We start from the raw sequence: 21,319 nt of genomic DNA on the forward strand, positions 1-21,319 counted from the left end.
ATTTATATAGCATTTTTTTGTTTCCGCTGACATAAAAGAAACTGGGCTTTTTCAACCGTTGGATTACATTCATCGGGATCGATGTGTTTTAGTTGTTGTACGTCGCACAGTATCAATCCTCAAAATCCAACGGATGGTGTTTCGTGTGCAAATGTTGTAACGTGGCGCACGTGCTCTGGTAACATCAATAAAACATAAGACAAACTGTGGACCGGAAAAAGTTAAAACGCATGCGAAAAGCTGGAAACCCCTACAGCGCAAGTTAGCAATGGGTGGTAGGGAGGTGGTTGTTTCCTATTAAATTACGCCCGGGTTTAGGCGAACAGGAAGTGATAGCGAGGAAAGCTGAAACAGCAAACAAAAACAAAAAAAGAGTGGAGCAGAGTGAAGCAACATCGTCACAGAATCTAATCGCGAGGTTTTCTTCGCCTTCTTTCTAGATATATATATATATATATATATATTTTTTTTTTTTTTTCTAGTTTCTCTCTCTAATCCCCTCTCTCTAATCTGATATATCTCAGATTTTTTTGAGTAGAAACAGTGGTATACTGTTGATTGCGGAAGAAGAACGAAGAAAAAAGGAAAAGAAATTGATTTTTGGTTTAGTTGGAACTTCAAATAATCGGATAGGATTTGTTTTACAGATCGGTTCGAGCACTCCGGATCTAGATTTTTGGCGGGGTTAGGGTTTCGAGATCTTTTGTCTCTGCATGTTTTTGTAGAGCGAAATTATGGCGACTCACGTCACTGCTGTTCAGGTGATTCTATGGCGTATTCGAGAAAAGAGGACCTTATTTTTGGGTGTTCTTATTGTTGTTTTGATGGTGTTGATGTCTCATTATTTGTATCTTGCTCCTTTTTTTGCAGGTTGGTTCTTACTTTGTTGGGCAGTATTATCAAGTTCTTCAACAGCAACCGGATTTTGTTCACCAGTTCTACACGGATTTAAGTACAATGCTTCGTGTTGATGGGAGCAGGACAGAGTCTGCAACCGCAATGCTGGTAATATTTGCGATAATTTCTTTTTCGAAGTAAATGATGTACTCTTTCAATTTCCTTTTAACTTTTGCATATTTTATATTTTTAGCACCCAATATTACAATTTTATATAATGTTTTGCTTTTTTCTATATCTTATCTACATTAGAACTTAAACTAGTTGTCTAGGAAATATTAAGGATTTAATTAGATTAAGTCTCTAGATTGAAACTAGGTTTTGTAAGTGTTTTAAAAAGTGTACCTAGGCGCACAGGTGAGGTACATTTTAAGCTATTTGCCTTGCTTCAACCTAGGTGCAGGCCCTTTCAAAAGGCATGCTTTTGGTGTGCATTGCATCTTGGTCAGATGCACACTTTTTTAAGTTTGCATTCTTTTGGTTACTTTTTTATTTATGCATATTTGTTTTACATCTTTCTAATGATCTTTTAATTATAACTTACCTTTAATTGGTGCTCATGCACTAGTAATGGTTTAATAATTCTTGGAAGAAACAAAAAATAGATCCTTTCAATACCTAAAGCCTTAGTTGTTATGGATATCATCTCAAATAGCAAAATTTCTACTGAAGAAGCAACAACAATACAGATGATCTCTAATCTCTAATCCTAAAATAAAATGAATTGCAATTAAAATAATAAAATAACTCCTTATCTATATGGGCCAAAAGTTTGAGCCAGTGGCAACGCCTCCAAATCCTCCAAATGGTCTTGTTTGGACTTGCCTTAAGGTTCCTTGAAGAGATTATCACTGTAAATGCTCCTATCTCTCAGGATTAGGAATTCAAGATGTCTAATATCACACTAGCAACTTGAAGTAATGCAACTTGGAGATAGAAAGACTTGTTAAAAGTTTATGCTTGAATTATTGAGTGCTTTAAGCATGGTATGATCTCCATTTGTTTGATTTTACTTTCACTTTGAATTTGTTTTATATGTTATGCTTATGTATTTCGATTTGAGCTAATAAGCTTTTGAAAACATTTAATTTCTTTTGAAGTCCAAGTTTTCATATTTTTTAATCTATTAATATTATTTATTTCATTTAAAAAAAGTGCACCTTTCTTCATCAGGGTGCACACCTTGGGGCTAGAAGGTCTTTGTGCTTTCTTTTCTTTTAAACACTTATTTTTTTTTAAATAGTTATGTTCTCTCATTGTTGAACCAAATGCAAATACATGGTGATTATTGAAAGTGTTGTTCATTTAATATGGCTATATTTGCATCTCATCGTAATATGCTCTGAGTTTTGGTTCTGTTGCTATGGATTTGGTTAAATTTGGTTTCACTTCTTTGTATTTTTTAAACAAAACAGAAATGCACAATGACTTTTGCATCCAATAAAATTATGATTTTGAAGGGATTTTCTCATTTGATATAGCTTTAGGCTATTGAGTTTGTCCCTACAGTCCAATCCCTTTGAAGTGTAGGGATGCTCACATCTCTGTGATATTTGATCGGACTTTTTGATTTATTTGGATGATGAAAGAAAAAGGAAAGGTAGCTAGATCATACGTAATTGAATATAAGAATACAACTTTATTATATGCGTAAACCTCAAATAAGACTCTAATGACTAGAACTGCAATTGATTTCATAAAGTGACACATTGGATGGTGCAAATTCCGTTATGTTACTCACGTTGCCTAGATGATTAGTTTGAATTTGGGTACTTGTATGCCATAGATCAATGTAATAATAGTGGCACATCACTTGGACAGGCTAAATCATTGGCTTCTCCTTGTCATGCCACATGTTGACCCATACTTGAATGCAAGGTTCAAAGCTCTGAACCATGGTCTGACCCAAAACACCCCCTGTAGGGGCGTATCGGGAAGGCCACGATACAATATGTATTGGCCGTTATGGGCCGACATGTAACGATATTTTGAACCTTGCTTGAATGACCTATATCATTGGATTCTTAATCAAGCTGGATTAATCTTAGATTACCACTTGAATACCCTTACTACAAAATATTGGTTTCTGATAGGGGTGGATTTGAGCTGAGCCAAGCCGAATATTTGGCTATTTGAGGTTGGCTTGCCAAAAAGACTTCAGGCTTGAGTTTGGGCTCGAGCTTGATTCAAGCTAGAGACATGAGCTTGAATTTTACTCGACTCAAAAGCTTGTATGTTTGAGCTTGGCTTGGCTTGAGCTCGATAATGAGTCAAGCTTCATATAAAAATAAATATACATATAAAAATTATTTGTTATTATATATATAAATTAAAAATATTATATATAATATAAGCGTGAAGGCTCGCGAGCCGTGCTTACATAGCTTGTGAAAAGCTTGGTTTGTGCCCACCCCTAGTTTCTGGCTCCTCTTTGATGGAGAATTTAGAGGATTATATCCTTTCCAGCTTTTGTATCAATAACAACTCTTTGATCTGGTTATTTAAAGATGGTTGCATATCTAAATGTTGCCTTTACATATTCTACATCCTATCCTACTTCTCTTTTGGTCAATTTTTTTTTTGTTGTATTTAAGTTTTCCAGCCCTTCATTGGGGATTGGGATTGCTTCTAGTCATTGAACCTAACCAGACAATAGGTGAATATGCTTGCAGCTCTGTACCTTTTGGTTCATTATTAATCTTGTCATATTTCTGTATGGAATTCAATAATGCACTATGGAATTGTTCATATACTCATAGGGACTCCATTTTTCTTATCCTGACAACAACCATTAGTATTTTAATTTTCTGCATATCTTGTGTGCACAATGTGTTGGTTATTTTGGAGATTAAAAATGGAATTTTCTATGTTTTAATGTGCTTCTCTTTTTTCCCCCTTTTACTTTTCATTTTTCTATTCTTTCTGAAATAAAATGATAAACATGTTTTTTTATTGGAAACGGCAACTTCATTAATGAGATTTTTAAAATAGAGACACTAACCCCTAGTGTAGGGTGTTGAACCGATACCAGATGAATTACAAAGCTGCCCAAAACATGTTCTCTCTAACTGCCCCCTGTTTTGCTAAAGTATCTGTTAGCCCATTTGCTGATCTTCTCATCCACTTAAAGCAAGCATCCACCTCCCTTGTTAAACTTTATATTTCCCTTTGAGCTGTCTATGTATCCGGGCTCCCAAACATCTTATTGCATCCATCCAATTACCAATTTGGAATCCCCTTCTATTTCAATTTGGTGTAGCCCTGACTGTTTGGTGAATCTTACCCATATGGAATGCATGTTTCATGTCTAGAATCTATAGAAGTTTTAGCAGCAAATTGATGAACCGAGGAAAACAATCCTGATGTCTGAGCAAGAAGTGAACAAAATTTATTTAAAATTAACACATGCTCAATTAACAGGGTAAAGAAATATGGAAACTACGAATTAATAATAGTTAGTAGTGACTCACAGCTGTATGGGCTGTGAATCATTTTTGTTGGAATGTGCTGTATGTACAATGAGCGAAGATTGCTTGGCATGGGGGATGTCTCTCCATGAGGCTATACAGCAATGGGATGTTCTATTGTCTTATTGTATTTTAAACAAGCTATTTTTATGGATGATCAATTGTTTGATGCTATAAAGGTGGTTAATGGGCTTTCATGTTCTACTCATATTGGAAGAATATTGCATTTGAGCTGGTGGTTGAGGAATTTATTGGATACCTTAAAGTGTTTTGGTGAATAATGAACAGGACTGGTCAAAAAAGATTTGCAAGTCATTTCTTAACACAATATGTAGGGGTGTAATCAAATTGAGTTGAGTCGAACTTCAGCATGTCTTGGCTTGGTTCGACTTAAATACTCCTATATTCAAATTTGAGCTTGAGTTCAATATGGCCTCTATTTTCCTGTTTGAGTTCAGTTTGATTAAATATTTGATAAGTTCGAGTTTGGCTTGAAATTTCAAAAACCTAATTGAGCTTGCAAGCTCGAATTTGAGCCTAAATTTGACATCAAACCCTGATATTTCACATTTGAAATAAACAAGAAATATCAATAAAATGCTAATTATTCTAATACAAAAACCTGCATAAACTGAACTAGAGCTAAACACCAATTCCCTAATAGTATTCATTAGAAACAAATAGAAAATAACAATAGCTTTAGGCTCCGTTTGGTAACAATCAAATTGTATGAGTAACTGAACCCGCTTACAGGTTTCTGTCTCAATTTCACGGTTGTTTCCATGAAATTGGGTAAGTGGGTACTGAGCTATTTAAAAAAATATATTATATATAATATAAAAATGGGTTACAGTGTGTTGTATTATTTTTTGATGAATGAAGATAATTTTATTAAAACCAGAAAATTAAAGCATTACAGGATACCCATGGAAAGGCACAAGCTGTTACTTCTCCTATCAAAGAATTACATCAAGCTAAAACCGAAATAAAATTACAGTGCAGCCCAAAATAAATGCTTCCTTGAAGCCCCTTGCTTAGCTAACCCATCTGCTAAGGTGGTTGCTGTTCTTCCCACCCAAAGAGAGGCAATAGTCATGCTCCTTGTAAACCAATTAACTTTCCTCAATAAGTCTCTATATTGCCACATAACCTAGCCTGGATCTGTCAATTTTCCTACAATAACTTTGGAGTCTCCTTCAATTACCAAATTCTGAACTCCTAATTGGTTTGCAATCTGAATACCTTGTCCAGCCGCTGATATCTTAGCTCTATTAGAGTCTCCTATTCCCACGGGGCTTGAAAACAAGGCTAAGATGTTACTGTTCTTATCTCTCAACACCCCTCCTATCCCCGATGGGTCTGGATATCCTTGGCTGCTACCATCAAAATTCAGCTTTACCCAACCTTTAGACAGAGACACCCACACTGCAGATATCCTGTCCTTCCTCGTATGACTATTAGCACCACAACTGTCTAGTTTCTCCAAATATCATCAAAAGAAAATGTATGAAAGGAATCCAGAGTTCTCTACCAATGAGTGGCCCTGGTCAAAATACATTCCTCTACATCTTGAATGATTCTTTCCTTTTCTTTGAATAACCTTGCATTTCTTTCTTCCCAAATTGTCCATAAGGCAGCTGCTCTAATACATCTCCACATAGTTCTGTCTTTTTTTGTAGGCCACACAAAAAAGGAAGGATCAAATAGATGATTAACATCCGTGGTTAGATTCCACTTGCACCCAAACAAAGCAAAAAATCCAACTCCAAATAGCAACAGAAAAAGAACAAGATAATAGTAAGTGGAAACAATTCTCACCACTAGCCCTGCAAAGTACACACCAGTTAGGGGACAAACACATGAAATGCCTTTTCTTCTACAAGCAGTCCAAGGTATTGATCTTTCTATAAAACACCTCCCAGCAAAAAAAAATAATTTTAGGTGGAACAGGTTTAGACCATATCTCCTTAGTCGAAAAACCCAACTGTCTTGGGGAAGAGTAAAGGGCCTTAAAAAGTGAGCACATGTGAAGTAACCTTTTGGATGAGGGGACCATAATCTCATATCTCATCTAAGAGTGTCTAAAAAAACACTGCCAAGAAGAGATAACAGGTCTGAGACTAATAAGTTCATCATTCCTCAAGTCCCAATGAAAACCAAAGTCCCAGCTTAAGGATGAGGGTGAGACAGGTGAAGGAAGAAAATGGGAGATAGCTTTTTCCTTGTAGAGGGAAAGGGAATAGAGAAATGGAAATCGATTCTTAAGGGCAAAGCTTCCCACTCAAATGTCTTCCCAAAATAAAATAGAGTTACCATAGTTGACATTATACCTGACAAAATTGAGAAATTGAGGGAGGATACTCTGGATTGCTTTCCAAGGAGTTGTCGAAGTGGCTCGACACAATACACCAGCATCCCATCCATTTTCCAATCTGCCATGTATACTAGTTATCACTTCATGCCACATCTCTCCCTTTCCAAGGTGTTACAATGTGTTGTATTATATCATGTGTAAATCTATCCAAGAAAAATAGGAGATAAGAATTGATAAAAGAATAAGATACCATAAGTTATATTAGTTCTCAATAGTCAATACATAGATCTTGTAACCAAAAATTGAAGAACAAGAAAGGAAACACGTACAAGGTTCATTCATTCAAATATATGGTACTTGTTAGTGTAGGGATATTTTTGTCTTTATACTTATGTTGAGGTTGCTGATCTGTTATATTATATTAGAACTAGTGACCCTCACTTAAGTAAGGGCGCATGTGTCTTTTCCATTATGTTAGTAATATAAAACATGTCTGGCCAAATGGGAGGGGTAATTTTTTCTCTCATTCGAACCAGACTTTTCTTCTCTCCTTTTCTCTTCTCTCTCTCTCTCTTTCTTCTTTCTTCTTCTCTCTTCTTGGCTGTTATTAGACTAACAGAACTCATGGGTAGGCCGAATCATAATATGGTATCAGAGCACAACTAAGCAACTCGGATCTGCCCAGATTTTTGTTTTCCGTGCACTCAATCTAGGGTTTTCTCTTGATTTCTCTGCCATTGATTGGAGATAAGGGAAATGGCTGAAAAGGAGTGGTCGCCCTCTTCCCTTGGAGGTCTCTATGCCTCCAGTTGTGTTGTTCATGGTCGGTTGCTGTGGTTTCTAAGAAGCCCTCCTCTAATCGATGAAGAGAAGAGGGCCGATTCGTGTGGTGTTGTGGGTGTCTTGTGTGGTTTGTTTTTCGGGTGATGAGGTAAGAGATTTCTATGCATATTTTTGTTATGAATCAAATAGGAAGTATGTTTCAGATCATATGGTGGGATTTTAGACTGTAGTGTGTTAGGGCTTGTGCTATTTTTTGTGTGATTCGAAGGGGGAGTATAGTGTGGTGAGATTTCAGGTGATTGTGGGGTAGGGTTTGTGGTGTAAAGAGTGCAATCTTCAACAACAACAACTGCTAAAGCCAGTGTGATCAAGCAGTGTGCCAAATTCAATAATAAAAGAATTCAACAATGGGAGATAACAATGATAGCAAATCTAATGTATGATACCTACTGACTACCTGAATGTTCAGCTGACCTCCATTAAACTAAATTAAGAGAATTATGTACATTGGGCTAAATCTGTAGAAGTTTTTTTAAAGGCAAAGAAGAAAGTGAAACACGCAAGGGAGGAGAAACCCTCCATTAATTCTCATGAGTATGATGACTGGGAACAAGAGGATGCACAGGTTATCACGTGGTTATGGAACAATATGACTCAAGATTAGTGTAAATTTCATGTTTCTTGGCACTGTCAAAGATGTGTGAGACCATGCTAAGAAGTTATATTCTGGTCAAGACGATACAACTGGAGTATATCAGCTGTATTAGTAATACTTTAATCTGCAACAGGGCAATCAGAGTCTTGGGGAGTATTATGCTAATATGATAAATATTCGTAATGAGTTAAATATTTATCACCCCCTTACTTTTGATGTCAAAGTTCAACAACAACAAAGAGAACAGCTTGATGTGACTCGACTTTTGGTGGGGCTGAAATTTGAGTTTGAACTAGTGCGGGCTCAGATACTAGGAGGGTCAACTCTCCCTTCCTTAGAAGAGGTGTTTGCTCGACTTTGGAGGACTTTCATTGGATCTACTGAGAACTCTAATGTTTCTGATAGATTGGTCTTTGTAGTGTCAAGGGGCCGTGGTGTTAGGGGTGGAGCTCGAGGAGCTCAGTCTGGTCGTGGTGGTAGCAGTAGTCCGATATATGCTCGGAGTGGTGGTGGTGGACCTACATATAACCGTGGTGCTGGTCGTATTGGAGGTAGAGATTCAGGGGGAGCCCGTGGCAGAGGACGTGGCTTGGGTCTGAGATGTACTCATTGTGGTATGGATGGACATACCATTAATTATTGCTATGACTTGCATGGTCCACCCTCAACTTGGGCCGATCATGCCCTGATTAGTGACACCAGTTTCAGACAGGAGAGTCGTTCAGCTGATCAGATGACTCGTACATCCACAGATGTTCCCGGGAAGGAGATGGTGAGTGTTCCCCGTGATGAGTATGAGAGGTTTGTCCAATCCACATCTCAGCAGAACACGACTATTTTTGCACACTCAGGTATGGCTTGTTTGGCATCCACACCCAATCTCTAGATTATTGACTTTGGAGCCTTCGATCACATGACTGGAACTCCAGGTGTGATTTTTTTCCCTCTCATTGCTCAACATCACAATCTGTTACCCTTGCTAATGGTTCCACATCATCGATTTGTGGTGTTGGCAATGTTAACATGACCGCCTTATCTTTATCCTCAGTTTTGTATGTCCCTAAATTTCCGTTTAACCTTATGTCAGTTAGTAAGTTGACCAAGTCACTCAATTGTTCTATTACCTTTTACCCTTCTTTGTGTTTTTTTTTTTAGGATCTCAAGACGAGGATGAAGATTGGTGGAGGGCATGAAGCTGGTGGATTGTATTATCTTGATGGTGGTGGAAAAACATCAACAGTTCTCCAGTCATCTCTCTCCTCTTCAGTGGCAATGTCGATTTAGTTATCCTTCGTTGAAAGTTCTGAAATCTTTGGTTCCTTCGTTGATTCAACTTTTTGTTTTAGATTGTGAGTCGTGTCAGTTGGGGAAACATCGTCGTGTTTCCTTTAGACCTAGGGTTGATAACCGTGTGTCGAGTCATTTTTCTTTGGTTCATTCAAATGTTTGGGGTCCTTATAAAGAGATGCCATACAATGGATATAGATATTTTGTCATTTTTGTTGATGATATTCGAGGATGACGTGGCTCTATTTAATGAAAGAAAGGAGTGAATTGTTTACCATCTTCCAAAAATTTTGTGTTGAGATTCGCAACCAATTTGGTGTTCACATTAAAATTTTTCGTTTCGATAATGGCCATGAATATTTCTCTTCATCATTTCAAAAATACTTGGACCAACATGACATTATACGTTAGACCTCATGTACCTACACCCCACAACAAAATGGGGTGGCTGAGAGAAAGAATCATAATCTTTTGGAAGCAACTTGATCCCTCATGCATAACATGAATGTTCCCAAACCCTTTTAGAGTGATGCGGTGCTTATTTCTTGCTTCTTGATTAATCGGATGCCCATGTCTATCCTTGATGGTCATTCTCCATTCACTACCTTGTTTCCCACCTTGTCTCAGTTTCCTCTTTCTCATCAGGTTTTTGAGTGTGTCTGCTTCGTCCATAATCTAGGCCCCGAGAAGGACAAGTTAGATGCACGATCCATTGAGTGCATCTTCCTTGGCTATTCCCAGACCTAGAAAGGGTATAAGTGTTATCATCCTAGTTCTCGACGTTCCTTTGTATTTGCCTTTTATTACATTCTTTGAGTCTACTCCATTTTTCTTGGGGTCCGGTGATGCTTTTTCCTCCTCATCACCTTCTCTTTCACTTCTAGTTGCGGATTCTGTTCCCCTTGTTCCGGCCGTGACCAAGTCCTTGCCTCCAGTGCCACCACCTGTTGAACGACCACCTATCCGTCAAGTGTATACACATCGCTCACATGTACCGGGTGCTACTCCAGCTCCATCAACATCAACAGATCTGACAATTGTCTCCACACTAGACCCAAACCCAATATCTGATCTTGATCTTCCCATTGTCTTGTGGAAAGGTAAACGCACTTGTACCCTTCATTTTATTTCTAATTATGTTTCACTCACTCATTTTTCTGCTTCCCATCGCCAGTTTATCTCTTTGTTATCCTTAGTTGTTGTCCCTAAGGATGTCTAAGAAGCCCTTGCCTCTCTAAGGTGGTGTCATGCAATGGAAGAAGAACTCTCAGCTCTAACTCATAATCATACTTGGGACCTCACCACTCTTCCTCTTAGGAAGCATGCTATCAGTTGTAAGTGGGTTTATACTGTTAAGTATTTACCTGGTGGTAGTGTAGAGCGCCTGAAAGTTCGATTGGTTGCAAAAGGGTACTCCCAAACCTATGGTATTGACTACACAGAGACCTCCCCAGTTGCTATTGGTAGGTTCGGTTCGTGTTGTGATCTCTCTTGCTGCTATGTATGATTGACCCCTCTCTATCAACTTGATATCAAGAATGCCTTCTTGCATGGTGATTTGCTCGAGGAGGTCTATATGAAGCAACCATCGGGGTTTGTTGCTCAGGGGGAGGATGGTAAGGTATACAGACTAAAGAAGGCTATTTATGGGCTTAAACAGTTGCCTCAAGCATGGTTTGGTAGGTTCAGTGAGGTGGTAAAGAAGTTTGGTATGAAACAATGCCAAGTTAATCATTTCGTTTTCAGTCATGACTCTCAGGTAGGAAAAATCCTATTGGTGGTGTATGTAGATGATATTGTTATTACTGGGAATGATAAAATGAGCATTGATAGGTTGAAGACTTTTCTACAGGAACATTTTCAAACAAAACCTTGGTAAATTGAAATATTTCTTGGGGATAGAAGTAGCAAGGTCTAAGCATGGTATTAATTTGTGTCAGAGGAAATATATGTTTGATTTGCTGGAGGAAACATGTTTGTTAGGTGCTAAACCAACTGAAACACCTATGGAAATAAATACTAAGCTGAGTAGTGATATGGGTGAAGTGTTTGAAGACCTTGGCAGATACTAGCGACTTGTAGGTAAACTGAACTACTTAACCATTACTCGGTTAGATATTTCATTTGCGGTTAGTGTGGTAAGTTAGTTCATGCAGAAACCTCTGGTTCTTCATTGGGATGCGGTTCTAAGAATTGTGAGGTATTTAAAGGGGGCTCCTGGTTGTGGTTTGATATACAAAAGTGGTGGAAAATTGAAATAGAAGGATATATTGGTGTTGATTGGGTTGGTTTTATATTTGATAGGAGGTCTACCACAAGCTATTGCACTTTTGTTGGGGGTAATCTGGTGACATGGAAAAATAAGAAGCAGACAGTCGTGGCGAGAAGCAATGCAGAGGCGGAATATAGAGCTATGACACATACTACTTGTGAATTAGTGTGGCTAAGGAACCTTCTACAGGAGATGGGTTACAATGTTAACACTCCAATGAAGCTCTATTGTGACAATCAGGCTGCAGTTCATATTTCTTATAATCCGATGTTTCATGAAAGAACCAAGCACATAGAGGTTGACTGTCACTTTGTGAGAGAAAAGGTGTTAAATGGAGTGATAAACTTCGCATATGTTAATACAAGGAACCAATGGGCAGACTTATTTACAAAAGGGTTGAGTCGGGGAAGAGTGGACTGCATATGTAACAAGCTGGGATTATATGATATATATTCACTAGTTTGAGGGGGAGTGTTAGTGTAGCAGTATTTCCGTCTTTATACTTATGTTGAGGTTGTTGATCTGTAATATTATATTAGAACTAGTGTCCCTCACTTAAGTAAGGGCACATGTGTCTTCTCCATTATGTTAGTAATATAAAACATGTCTAGCCGAATGGGAGAGGTTATTTTTTCTCTCATTCGAATCAGACTTTTCTTCTCTCATTTTCTCCTCTTTTCTCTCTTTCTTTCTTCTTTCTTCTTCTCTCTTCTTGGCTGTTATCAGACTAACAGAACTCAAGGGCAGGCCAACTCATAATAGTACTCTTAAGTGATGCTGCTTCACGTTAGAGGGTGGACGATGTATGTGATTATAATATGTTCAAAACATACAAGATATTTCTAAAAACTAGGTTTGAGGATGGACTTTCTTTGCTTTTCCTCTGAATTGATATTTCATTCTTGATACATTGTACATTGGTTGAAGAAGCAACTGCCTTTGAAACGTAGGTCTAACCAACTAGACATTGTATCATCCCCTCTATACAACCCAACTAAAGGAAAAAAAGAATGCTTGACTTCCAAAATATTACTGTATGGATCTAAAAAGTAGGTCATAGATGAAGGTTAAAATGTTTACTATGATAAAGATTCATTTCATTTCAACTCTTGAACTTCTTGCCGTAATGTTTCCATGTGAAATCTTTGTTTCATGCTTTCTTTCGTAATTTTTCTTTGAAAAGATCCTTTCACTCATTTCAAGAGATAAGAGCTTTTATTATATGATGAGAAACTATTTTTCACTTATTGACTTCTTGATGAAGCTAATGGGTATGCAAGGAACAATATCTATAAGATGATTTTAATCAATTTGTTATTTTATATGGATATTTTGAAATTGTGCTTGATCACACAGTTCGATTTACATTCTCAATTCGTAAGAGCTTATTTCTCCTTGTAAGGATGCTATAAACATCTGACTATATATAATACATCATCATCGTCTTGAGATCAAATTCAACATTAAACTGGCATTTATGCCCACTAGTTTGGAGGAACTTATCTGTTGGTGCATTAAAAAATATCCTTGAGTGAGGCTATTATTACATTTTATAAATAAATTTATAAGTGCTTTGAGAGTTTGAAGAACATAAGACATTCATCTAAGCACGAGAGGAGAGTTCATTTTTGTTTCATTTTTCAGTTTTTTTTTTATATGATTACTTGCACATCATGAACTACCAATGGAATTTTGGAATTCTTATTTGTTTCTGTATCTTCTTTGCAGCAAATCCATTCGCTTATCATGTCGATGAATTTTACTGGAATTGAGATTAAGACGGCACATTCTCTGGATTCTTGGAATGGAGGTGTTATTGTGATGGTCTCAGGTTCTGTGCAAACTAAGGATTTCAATGGCAAGAGGAAATTTATGCAGACATTTTTCCTTGCTCCTCAGGAGAAAGGATACTTTGTTCTCAATGATATCTTTCACTTCCTTGATGAGGAACCCATTCACCAGCAACCGGCACCTATATTAGCACAAAATACTTTTGACTCCACAGTGAACGTGCCTAGTTCTCATCCTGAGCCAGGTACCAATGTAATTTCTAACAATTATGAATGGATTCAGTTATGGAATTTTAAGCAGGAGCTGGATAGCTGATGCCAAATGGTTGGGAGTAGGCTGTGAGTTGATAATTATGCCTATCAGGGAACTATTTAATAGCCTACCTGTAGTTGTCAATTAATACATGCACATCAGACATTTCTGTTAGATTGTTTGTCTAGATGATTTTATTTCTTTCGCTCTTGAAAGCCATTTTGAGGGAGTACGTGCAATTCTTAACTGTCCACTAGATAGGCACCCTTGGGATTTGCCATATGTTTAGTGGCAGGCCATGTTGGCTCAAAATCTTGTCATGTGTTGTACTTCTCAAACACCATGCTAAGAGATGAGGTGCAACTTTCCATCAGATTGGCACCCTTTGGATTTGGCATGTGTTTTTGTGCCAGTCCATGCTGGCTTTATATCCTTGCATATGTTGCACTCTTTTCCTAGTGCCAGTCTATGTTATCTCTATATCGACGATGTAACTTGGTAGTTGAAGCTGTGATGTTGTGAACATATGACGTGCTTTTGGGCAGCTACATAATCTCTCACTGGATTGTTGTTATCTTTGCTATAGGGCTTGTCTAGCAGACCTTTCTATTGTATTTTCTCTATTTACGTTTTCATATAAAAAGAGAGTATAAAGGACAGCTCTTCTTGTTATTGTAACTAAGGGCCTGTTCTTTTGTACTTAAGTCTGACATTGAAACCGTAATGATTACTTTAAGAGGTGCATCGGAGTTAGTGAATTTTTCTTGGTGTTCATATCTGAATGCAGGTAATGCCATTTTGAAGTCTGAATGTTTAGTTTTGAAAAATGACAATTGGCAGTTTTAACCCTGGATATGGGAGTTTGTTTAACTATTTAAGAAATTAATTAACATTAATTAAATGCTATAAAATGATTAATAAATAAAGAAATTGATAAAAATTATAAATAACTAAGTGATTTTTAAAGAAATGAGCATTTAATAATCAGTTAATTATTAAGTATTGATTAAATAATTATTCTAATAAATACATATCCAGAATTTATAATTAAATAATTCATTAATAAACAATTAATTGATTATTAAAAATAATTGAATAATTGAGCATTTGATAAATAGTTAAATAATAATTAAAAATTTTAATTATTTTCTTATTATTTTTAATATTTTATTAATTATTATATTACTGTTTTTATTAATATTTTATTTATATTTCTAATAATTATTATTATTAATATTATTCCATGTCAGGCCCTTGAGTTTTTGAAATGTAGAGGATGGACGAAGCATTTTGGGGTATTTTTGGAAAACAAAACAAGAATCTCTACTACTAGTACATTGGAGTTGGTGAAATAAGGCTGAAGCAAAATTTACAACTGAATGCTTTGAAATGCTTGTATGTAGCACTTTCAGCATTAACCATTAGGCTCTGTTTGGGAAGGGTCAGTGATTTAAAAGGCGTGCCTAGGCATATAGGTGAGGCACATTTCAGGGTATGCGCCTCGTCTAGGTCCTAGGTGCATCCCTTTCAAAAGGTGCACGCCTGGTGTGCCTGATACGCCTTGCGCCTCAGCCTAGGCTTGCACCTTTTGAAAATTTGGCTCTTTTTTGCTTTTTTTTGAACATAACAGCCGAGGTAGGGGCTCCGCTCCCGGACTCCCGTGCCATGACCCTCAAGGCAAGCCCAATTTGGTAATGTTGTTCATTCATTCATTCTAATAAAATGTCTTCTTAAAAAACAAATAAAACTATAAAATCATTATTTTTTGTGTGAAAACTAAGAATTTAAGACCTAACATGGGCTTATTTGGGCTTGCCTCGAGGGGCATGGCACAAAGCCGGTTCGTAGAATCAAGAATGCAATATGTTTTACATTACGTTAGCTATGTGAAGTACTACAATTGAGTGAAAAAAGAAATTAGAGGTTTTATATGGTTGAAAATGTTTTATATGTTTGATTTTATTTTTAAATTCTCATTTGAATATGCTTTACATCTTATGTTTTATGTATTTTAATTTTAGATAATAGGTTTTTTAAAACATTATTTTAAAATTTTAGTTTATATTTTTTATTAATATTATGTTTAATATTTTTAATTTTTTTGAAACTTTTGGCATTTTTTGATTTTTTTTAGTTTTTAGCATTTTTTTATTTTTGCGCCTTGCATAAAAAAGGCGCATGCCTCGCCTTGCGCCTCAGGCGCAAATTGACCCCTGCGTCTTGCGCTTTTAAAACACTGGGAAAGGTGCAGATACATATATGTTTGGTTCATAAAAATGCAAAGTTGGTTTAGTTTTGCAATGATAATTTTGTATCCTTGCCAAATGATTTAGTTGTGATGGGTATGAATATGAATTCCACGACTGGAATCCACCTTTTTTACATTGACCAACTTTGACTACAAAAGTTTGCATCCATTTTTTTTTGGGTGCCAACTTTTCTCCCATTTTGAATGCAAACATGTCTTGGAATTCGTGATTGTTGTCATTTTCAATACACAAATGCATTCTTATCAAATGCCTGCACAACTGAACCTAAGTGCGTATATGCATTGAGCTGGTGCTTGCACTCTTCCCAAATGGAGCCTTAAGCGTTATCAAAGAGGGAGTAAATAATCCAAGTACACCATTATCTAACCCTTGTCCCAACCATATGGATCAACCATGAATCCTGTGTTGCCATTCCATTCTGTTCAATGTCATATCCATTGTTAGATTAATGAGGGGACGCCCTAGTATGATCATGAAATCCTTTCGGAGAGTTAACTAACCCAAGTACCGTAACTGGTAATTTTAGCAGTGTACGAGATTCTTATTGGGACCTATGAGTTGGTTTCTCACTGGGGAATCCTAAACTGCTTGTGTATCATATTTGTCAATTTATGTTTATTTGGTTTCTGTGCTTTGGTGATTACTTTGTTATTTTGTGCTTATGGTGAAAATATCTAAGTAATCTAAAGCTACTTGTTTCTGAATTTCAGCATGAGTTTTTGCTTATTGCTATCCTTCAACAGTTACTGTTTGTGGTTTTCTGACTATTGTGAAAATATCTTTAGTTGCTTCAGACTACATTCTGGGCGGAGATATTCAGGCCACAGAATTTGTGACTCCAGTGCATGTGGAAGAAAATGAACCCGTAGATAATTACAATCTCCAAGAGGAACAGCAGCAGCAAGTCTTAGAGGTGGAAAATCGAGTGGATGAAACTCAGGTGGAAGAGCCTACTGCTTCTTTTCAAAGTGCAATAAACTCTGTGCGAGACCCTCCTACTGCCCCAATTGAGGAACCTGTTGGAGAACCCCCTAAGCAAACTTATGCTTCTATTGTATGCACAATTCTTACCAGTGCTATTCAAATTGCTTTCTATGTTCTCTTTGTTTCTTTGAGATATATATTTTCTGGCTCACTACTTTTTCTGCTTTGGTTCTTAAATGTTCTACCTGGAAGCTACGAATTGCTAGAGGTCAATCTGCATCATCTGTAGCTCCTCAGCCATCTTTGAACAAGAGCACACCAACTACTTCAGAGTGGCTTCAAACACCGCAACCTACTTTTCAGCAGTCAAATACTGCTTCATCTATTGTGCCCGAAAGATCTGGTGCAGAAGCAGCAGAGGAAGTTACAACACCAGAAGAAGAAGGTTTAATGCCCCACCCATTCTCCCATCATATTTAATGTTTCTTTATCATTATTTCATGGTGATGACGGTTGACAGGTCTTAGGTCAAAGTTTGTTTTTTGACTTGTATACGTTAGCAAGAATCTTCTTCTTTTATTTGTTTTGGAATGATATAATATTTTTGTATGTGATATTTAGTAATTAGTACTGGAACTATACATTGCAAAGGTCATTGTTTTCATCTTCTCTTTCTAGTAGCTTGGTTTTATGACCAAAATTTGTTTTTTGTTAATTTCAAAACTTTTCTGGAAGTTGGTATCCTTTTCATCTCTTTTTAATTTTCTTTTCTGTCACATGTACACCTTTTCTTGGAAACTTGATTTCTATACTTGTTCTTTTGTGGAAATGTTTTGGTTTATTGCAATTAACTCAAGTATGTAAAAGTTCTTCCTTTTTCCATATTGAATAGTAACATCATATTGATCCTTGGTCATCTATCATGAAATGTTTCAGGTGAATTAAGATCAGTCTATGTGAGAAACTTGCCCCCTACTGTTTCTGTTTCTGATATTGAGCAGGAGTTTAAGAACTTTGGCAGAATCAAATCCGATGGTGTGGCCATCAGGCACCGGAAGGTCTGTACTATCTTCTGCCCTTCTCCTCAAAACTCACCTTGAGGGAATGAAATTATATTTACTGTCTTCAAATGCTTCTGTTTGATGTACAGGATGTTGGCATTTGCTATGCTTTTGTTGAATTTGAAGATATTGCTGGTGTTCAAAATGCAATTCAGGTCAGAAAATTCTCTTTGTTTACACTGTATGCCATATTATTAAAATATGTGGTTGCTTTTTTATTTATAAGGTTTTTCCAGCTATTATTCCATCATACTTTTAAATGCTATGAAATATGCCAACTGCCAATTTCCATTTCTTCTGAAACTGACTTCTTTTTTTCCTGCTCTTATCAAGATAGTTGATTTTATAGTATTATCCTCATGTGTCATGGTGGATATTTTAATTTAGTATCATTCTCATGTACCTTTGTTTTATCTGTAGGCATCTCCAATACAATTGTGTGGGCGGCAAGTACACATTGAGGAACGGAGAGCTGGCAGCTCTGGTCTATCTCGAGGAGGAAGTATGTATCTTTATCCTGTGCTGATCTATTGTTAAGATGTATGGTAAATAATTGCTATATTGAGCTATGGAATGATGAAAATATAACTGTACAATAGTTATAGTTGCCAGAATTGCATCAAAGAATCTGGGCAGTCCAAGCAAGTGTATTGAGCTTAGCCTATATATATCTTCCCCACTTTTGTGGCCATAGTGACTATGATGGTGCAGAAGAGAGTGATGATCAATGGGGATTTCTCACACCTCTGTTTTTTAAGTAATGTTAGCGGATGTAGGGGGATCTCATGGGTTGTATAGGCATTTGGTTATGCCTACTTGCCTTTCTCTAACCCAGGGATGAATCTCTGGAATCCTATGGTTCGTATATTGTGGTCTTTCTGTATTGCCTTAAAGTTGTCCAACAGCATCAGCCTTAACGTGTTTTAGTCCTGGTGGATATTCATGTTGGGGCTAAGTGATATTGTTTTCCATTGGAACCTTTTATTGCATCTTATGTGGGCCTTGTTCTCTGTCACCTTACTAATCATGCCATGCCCATGTCTTGTGCTGTTGTGCATATTTCCTGGAGTCGATGTTTTCCAGGCAACCCATTTTTGTCCATCTCTTTGAGCCCCAAAAATCAACTACCTACAAATGGTTGTTTCTCCCTGCTGGTTTGATCTTTATACCCGCAACCTTACCAGCAAAGTTACTAGAGATTGGTGGTGCATAAGACAAAGATGTCATTAATTTTCAACACGGGGAGATGCTGATATAATTTTCTAATGTGCTTTCTATATTGTTGGTCAGTCATTCATTAACATTCCCACTGCCTTGTGAATTTTGTATAGGAAGGGGTCGAGGAAGAGGTGGCTACCAGACAGATGCACCGAGGGGGCGTTTTGGTGGTGGCGGTCGGGGATTTGGCCGGGGAAGTGGCTTGGACAGTAGTGAAAGGGACTACAACAGCAGACCAAGGGGTAATGGATTCCATCAGCGAGGTCCACGACAAGACAGAGGCATCTTGGGAAATCAAATATCAAGGAATGGGCAGAACCCATCAGAGGCTACATTTTAGGTTTCCAACAAAGGAAAAGATACAAAGGTTTATGGGTTAGTTGTCTACAAGAACATTTTCTTCTTCATGGGGTGTTGGAGGAAGCACCACTGTTTTTTTTTGGGTGTGGGCATCTTTAAATTTTTTCTTTATGAAGTTCTTCTCATCATATTATTGCTCACTTCTAATTCAAGAGGGAAGGTTTTGGCAACATTGAGTTTTGTCCTTGCATATGTTCCTTAGTTTGGATCCTTTTCTCTCATATCTGGTCAATGAGGTTTTCTGTATTTTTTTGCGCTGTTGGCACTTTTTAAGAAGTAATTCCAGTTTAATTCGGCTGGTTCTCAGTAAATGGTACGTTTGGTCAGGTTTGTGTTGAGGCTGCTTTTCATCTTTGAGCTTTGCTTTTCGCCTTTTCCATGTTTAAAACTTCACGTGTTTTTCTTATTTATTATTGCGATAGGGGTTGGGTTCATGTGACATCTTTTTCCTGCAAATCCAGATTTTGTCCTCACAAACTTGGTCCTCACACCGCCCTCACAACACTTGAGGCCATGCATTGGGAACATCTCCCCAGAACCAATTTTGTGAGGACAAAATCGGATTTTCTTTACCTGTACAGCTTGATCAAACATCTCAGACTCTTGTGCTATTAACTCCCGAGCTCTGCCTATAGTTTTGAACATCTGTTGATGTTCTGGCTTGTTTTCTGCGACCTGAAAACGCAATAGCTAAGTTAGGCGCCTCTGCCTACAATTCTACGAGGGATCACGGTTTGTTGGCAGTCAAAAGGCTCCAAGTTGAAGATATCCTTACTCTTCAACAGAAAACAAAGACAACTCATTCATTAACAAATCTGACCAAGGTTCTAGATATCAATATGCCCGATATGCCAGTAGGGGTGTATCAGTATCTTTTTTTAATTTTTTTTCTTCAAATCTGGTTCAGGGGAGACGGTTTAAGGTTCTTTCATCCCCTGAACTGGTCAAAACCCTGATACACTCTCTGTATGGGCATATCGAAGTTCTCCTGATATGATGGTCCAAACTTACATATTTATAAGTTATAACTATTAATACTAATTATACTGGACAAGAAAGTGGTTCTAAATAGGTATATAAACCTTATTAAGAATAGGTATGAGGGTGGAACAACCGATGTTGGAAACACCTATGGGAGAGACATCTGATTTTAAGATTATGATAGGTCTTCAGCAAGGATCAATACTTGGCATTTATTTATTTGCACTAATGATAAATGAATTGACTAAATATATTTAACAAGAGGTAGCATTTTACATGTTGGTTTCTAATGATATTGTTTTAATTGATATAACTAACGGATTAAATGCAAAGTTAATATGTAAATTTAAAAAAAAGTATGATTGAAACAAAATAATATGTAAATTTAAAAATAATAATTGGTATATAAATCAAGGGGTCCATTCTTTTTCTTTGGATTTTGAGAGGGGAGAAAGTTGGTTAATGGGATTTTGGTTCCCATTAACTAATATGCCCATGTTATTTTTTGAGTTTTATGTAGGGTCCATTGAAAATTTATTTTCCTTGGGTGTATTGGGGTTCAAAGTATCGACATGTATCGGTCGATATATATTGTTCCGAGACCCCTCCGATATGCCCCTACAATGGGTGTATCGGGGGTTTAACCGGCACAGGGGGTGGAGGAGCCCTAAACCGTCCCCTGAACTGGTTGCGAAAAAAAAATAAAAAAAGCATCAAAAGCTGTATCAATTCGCCCGATATGCCCATACCGGCGTATCGAGCATATCGATATTTTGAACCTTACTCC

General features: G+C 37.1%; 1 protein-coding gene across 4 annotated transcripts; it reads left to right on the top strand.

Moving 5' to 3' along the window:
- The first annotated feature begins 252 nt into the window (after positions 1-252).
- On the top strand, positions 253-19,877 carry LOC148865101 (nuclear transport factor 2-like). 4 transcript variants are annotated; one of them, XM_088977998.1, is made up of 10 exons: positions 253-418; positions 648-761; positions 871-1,005; positions 13,404-13,710; positions 16,783-17,042; positions 17,165-17,357; positions 17,849-17,970; positions 18,063-18,128; positions 18,394-18,475; positions 19,305-19,877. In XM_088977998.1, the coding sequence occupies exons 2-10, from the start codon at positions 735-737 to the stop codon at positions 19,529-19,531; spliced, it is 1,419 nt and encodes a 472-aa protein (XP_088834124.1). In that variant the 5' UTR covers positions 253-418; positions 648-734; the 3' UTR covers positions 19,532-19,877. The 4 variants fall into 4 exon arrangements, with proteins under 4 accessions (XP_088834124.1, XP_088834121.1, XP_088834120.1 ...); XM_088977995.1 differs by having other exon boundaries at positions 254-418; positions 16,774-17,042; XM_088977994.1 differs by having other exon boundaries at positions 287-418; positions 525-761; positions 16,774-17,042.
- Positions 19,878-21,319: the final 1,442 nt, after the last annotated feature.

The sequence above is a fragment of the Nelumbo lutea genome, chromosome 3 (assembly GCF_056320005.1).
Source record: "Nelumbo lutea isolate HS-2025 chromosome 3, American lotus-T2T, whole genome shotgun sequence".
Classification (NCBI taxonomy): domain Eukaryota; kingdom Viridiplantae; phylum Streptophyta; class Magnoliopsida; order Proteales; family Nelumbonaceae; genus Nelumbo; species Nelumbo lutea.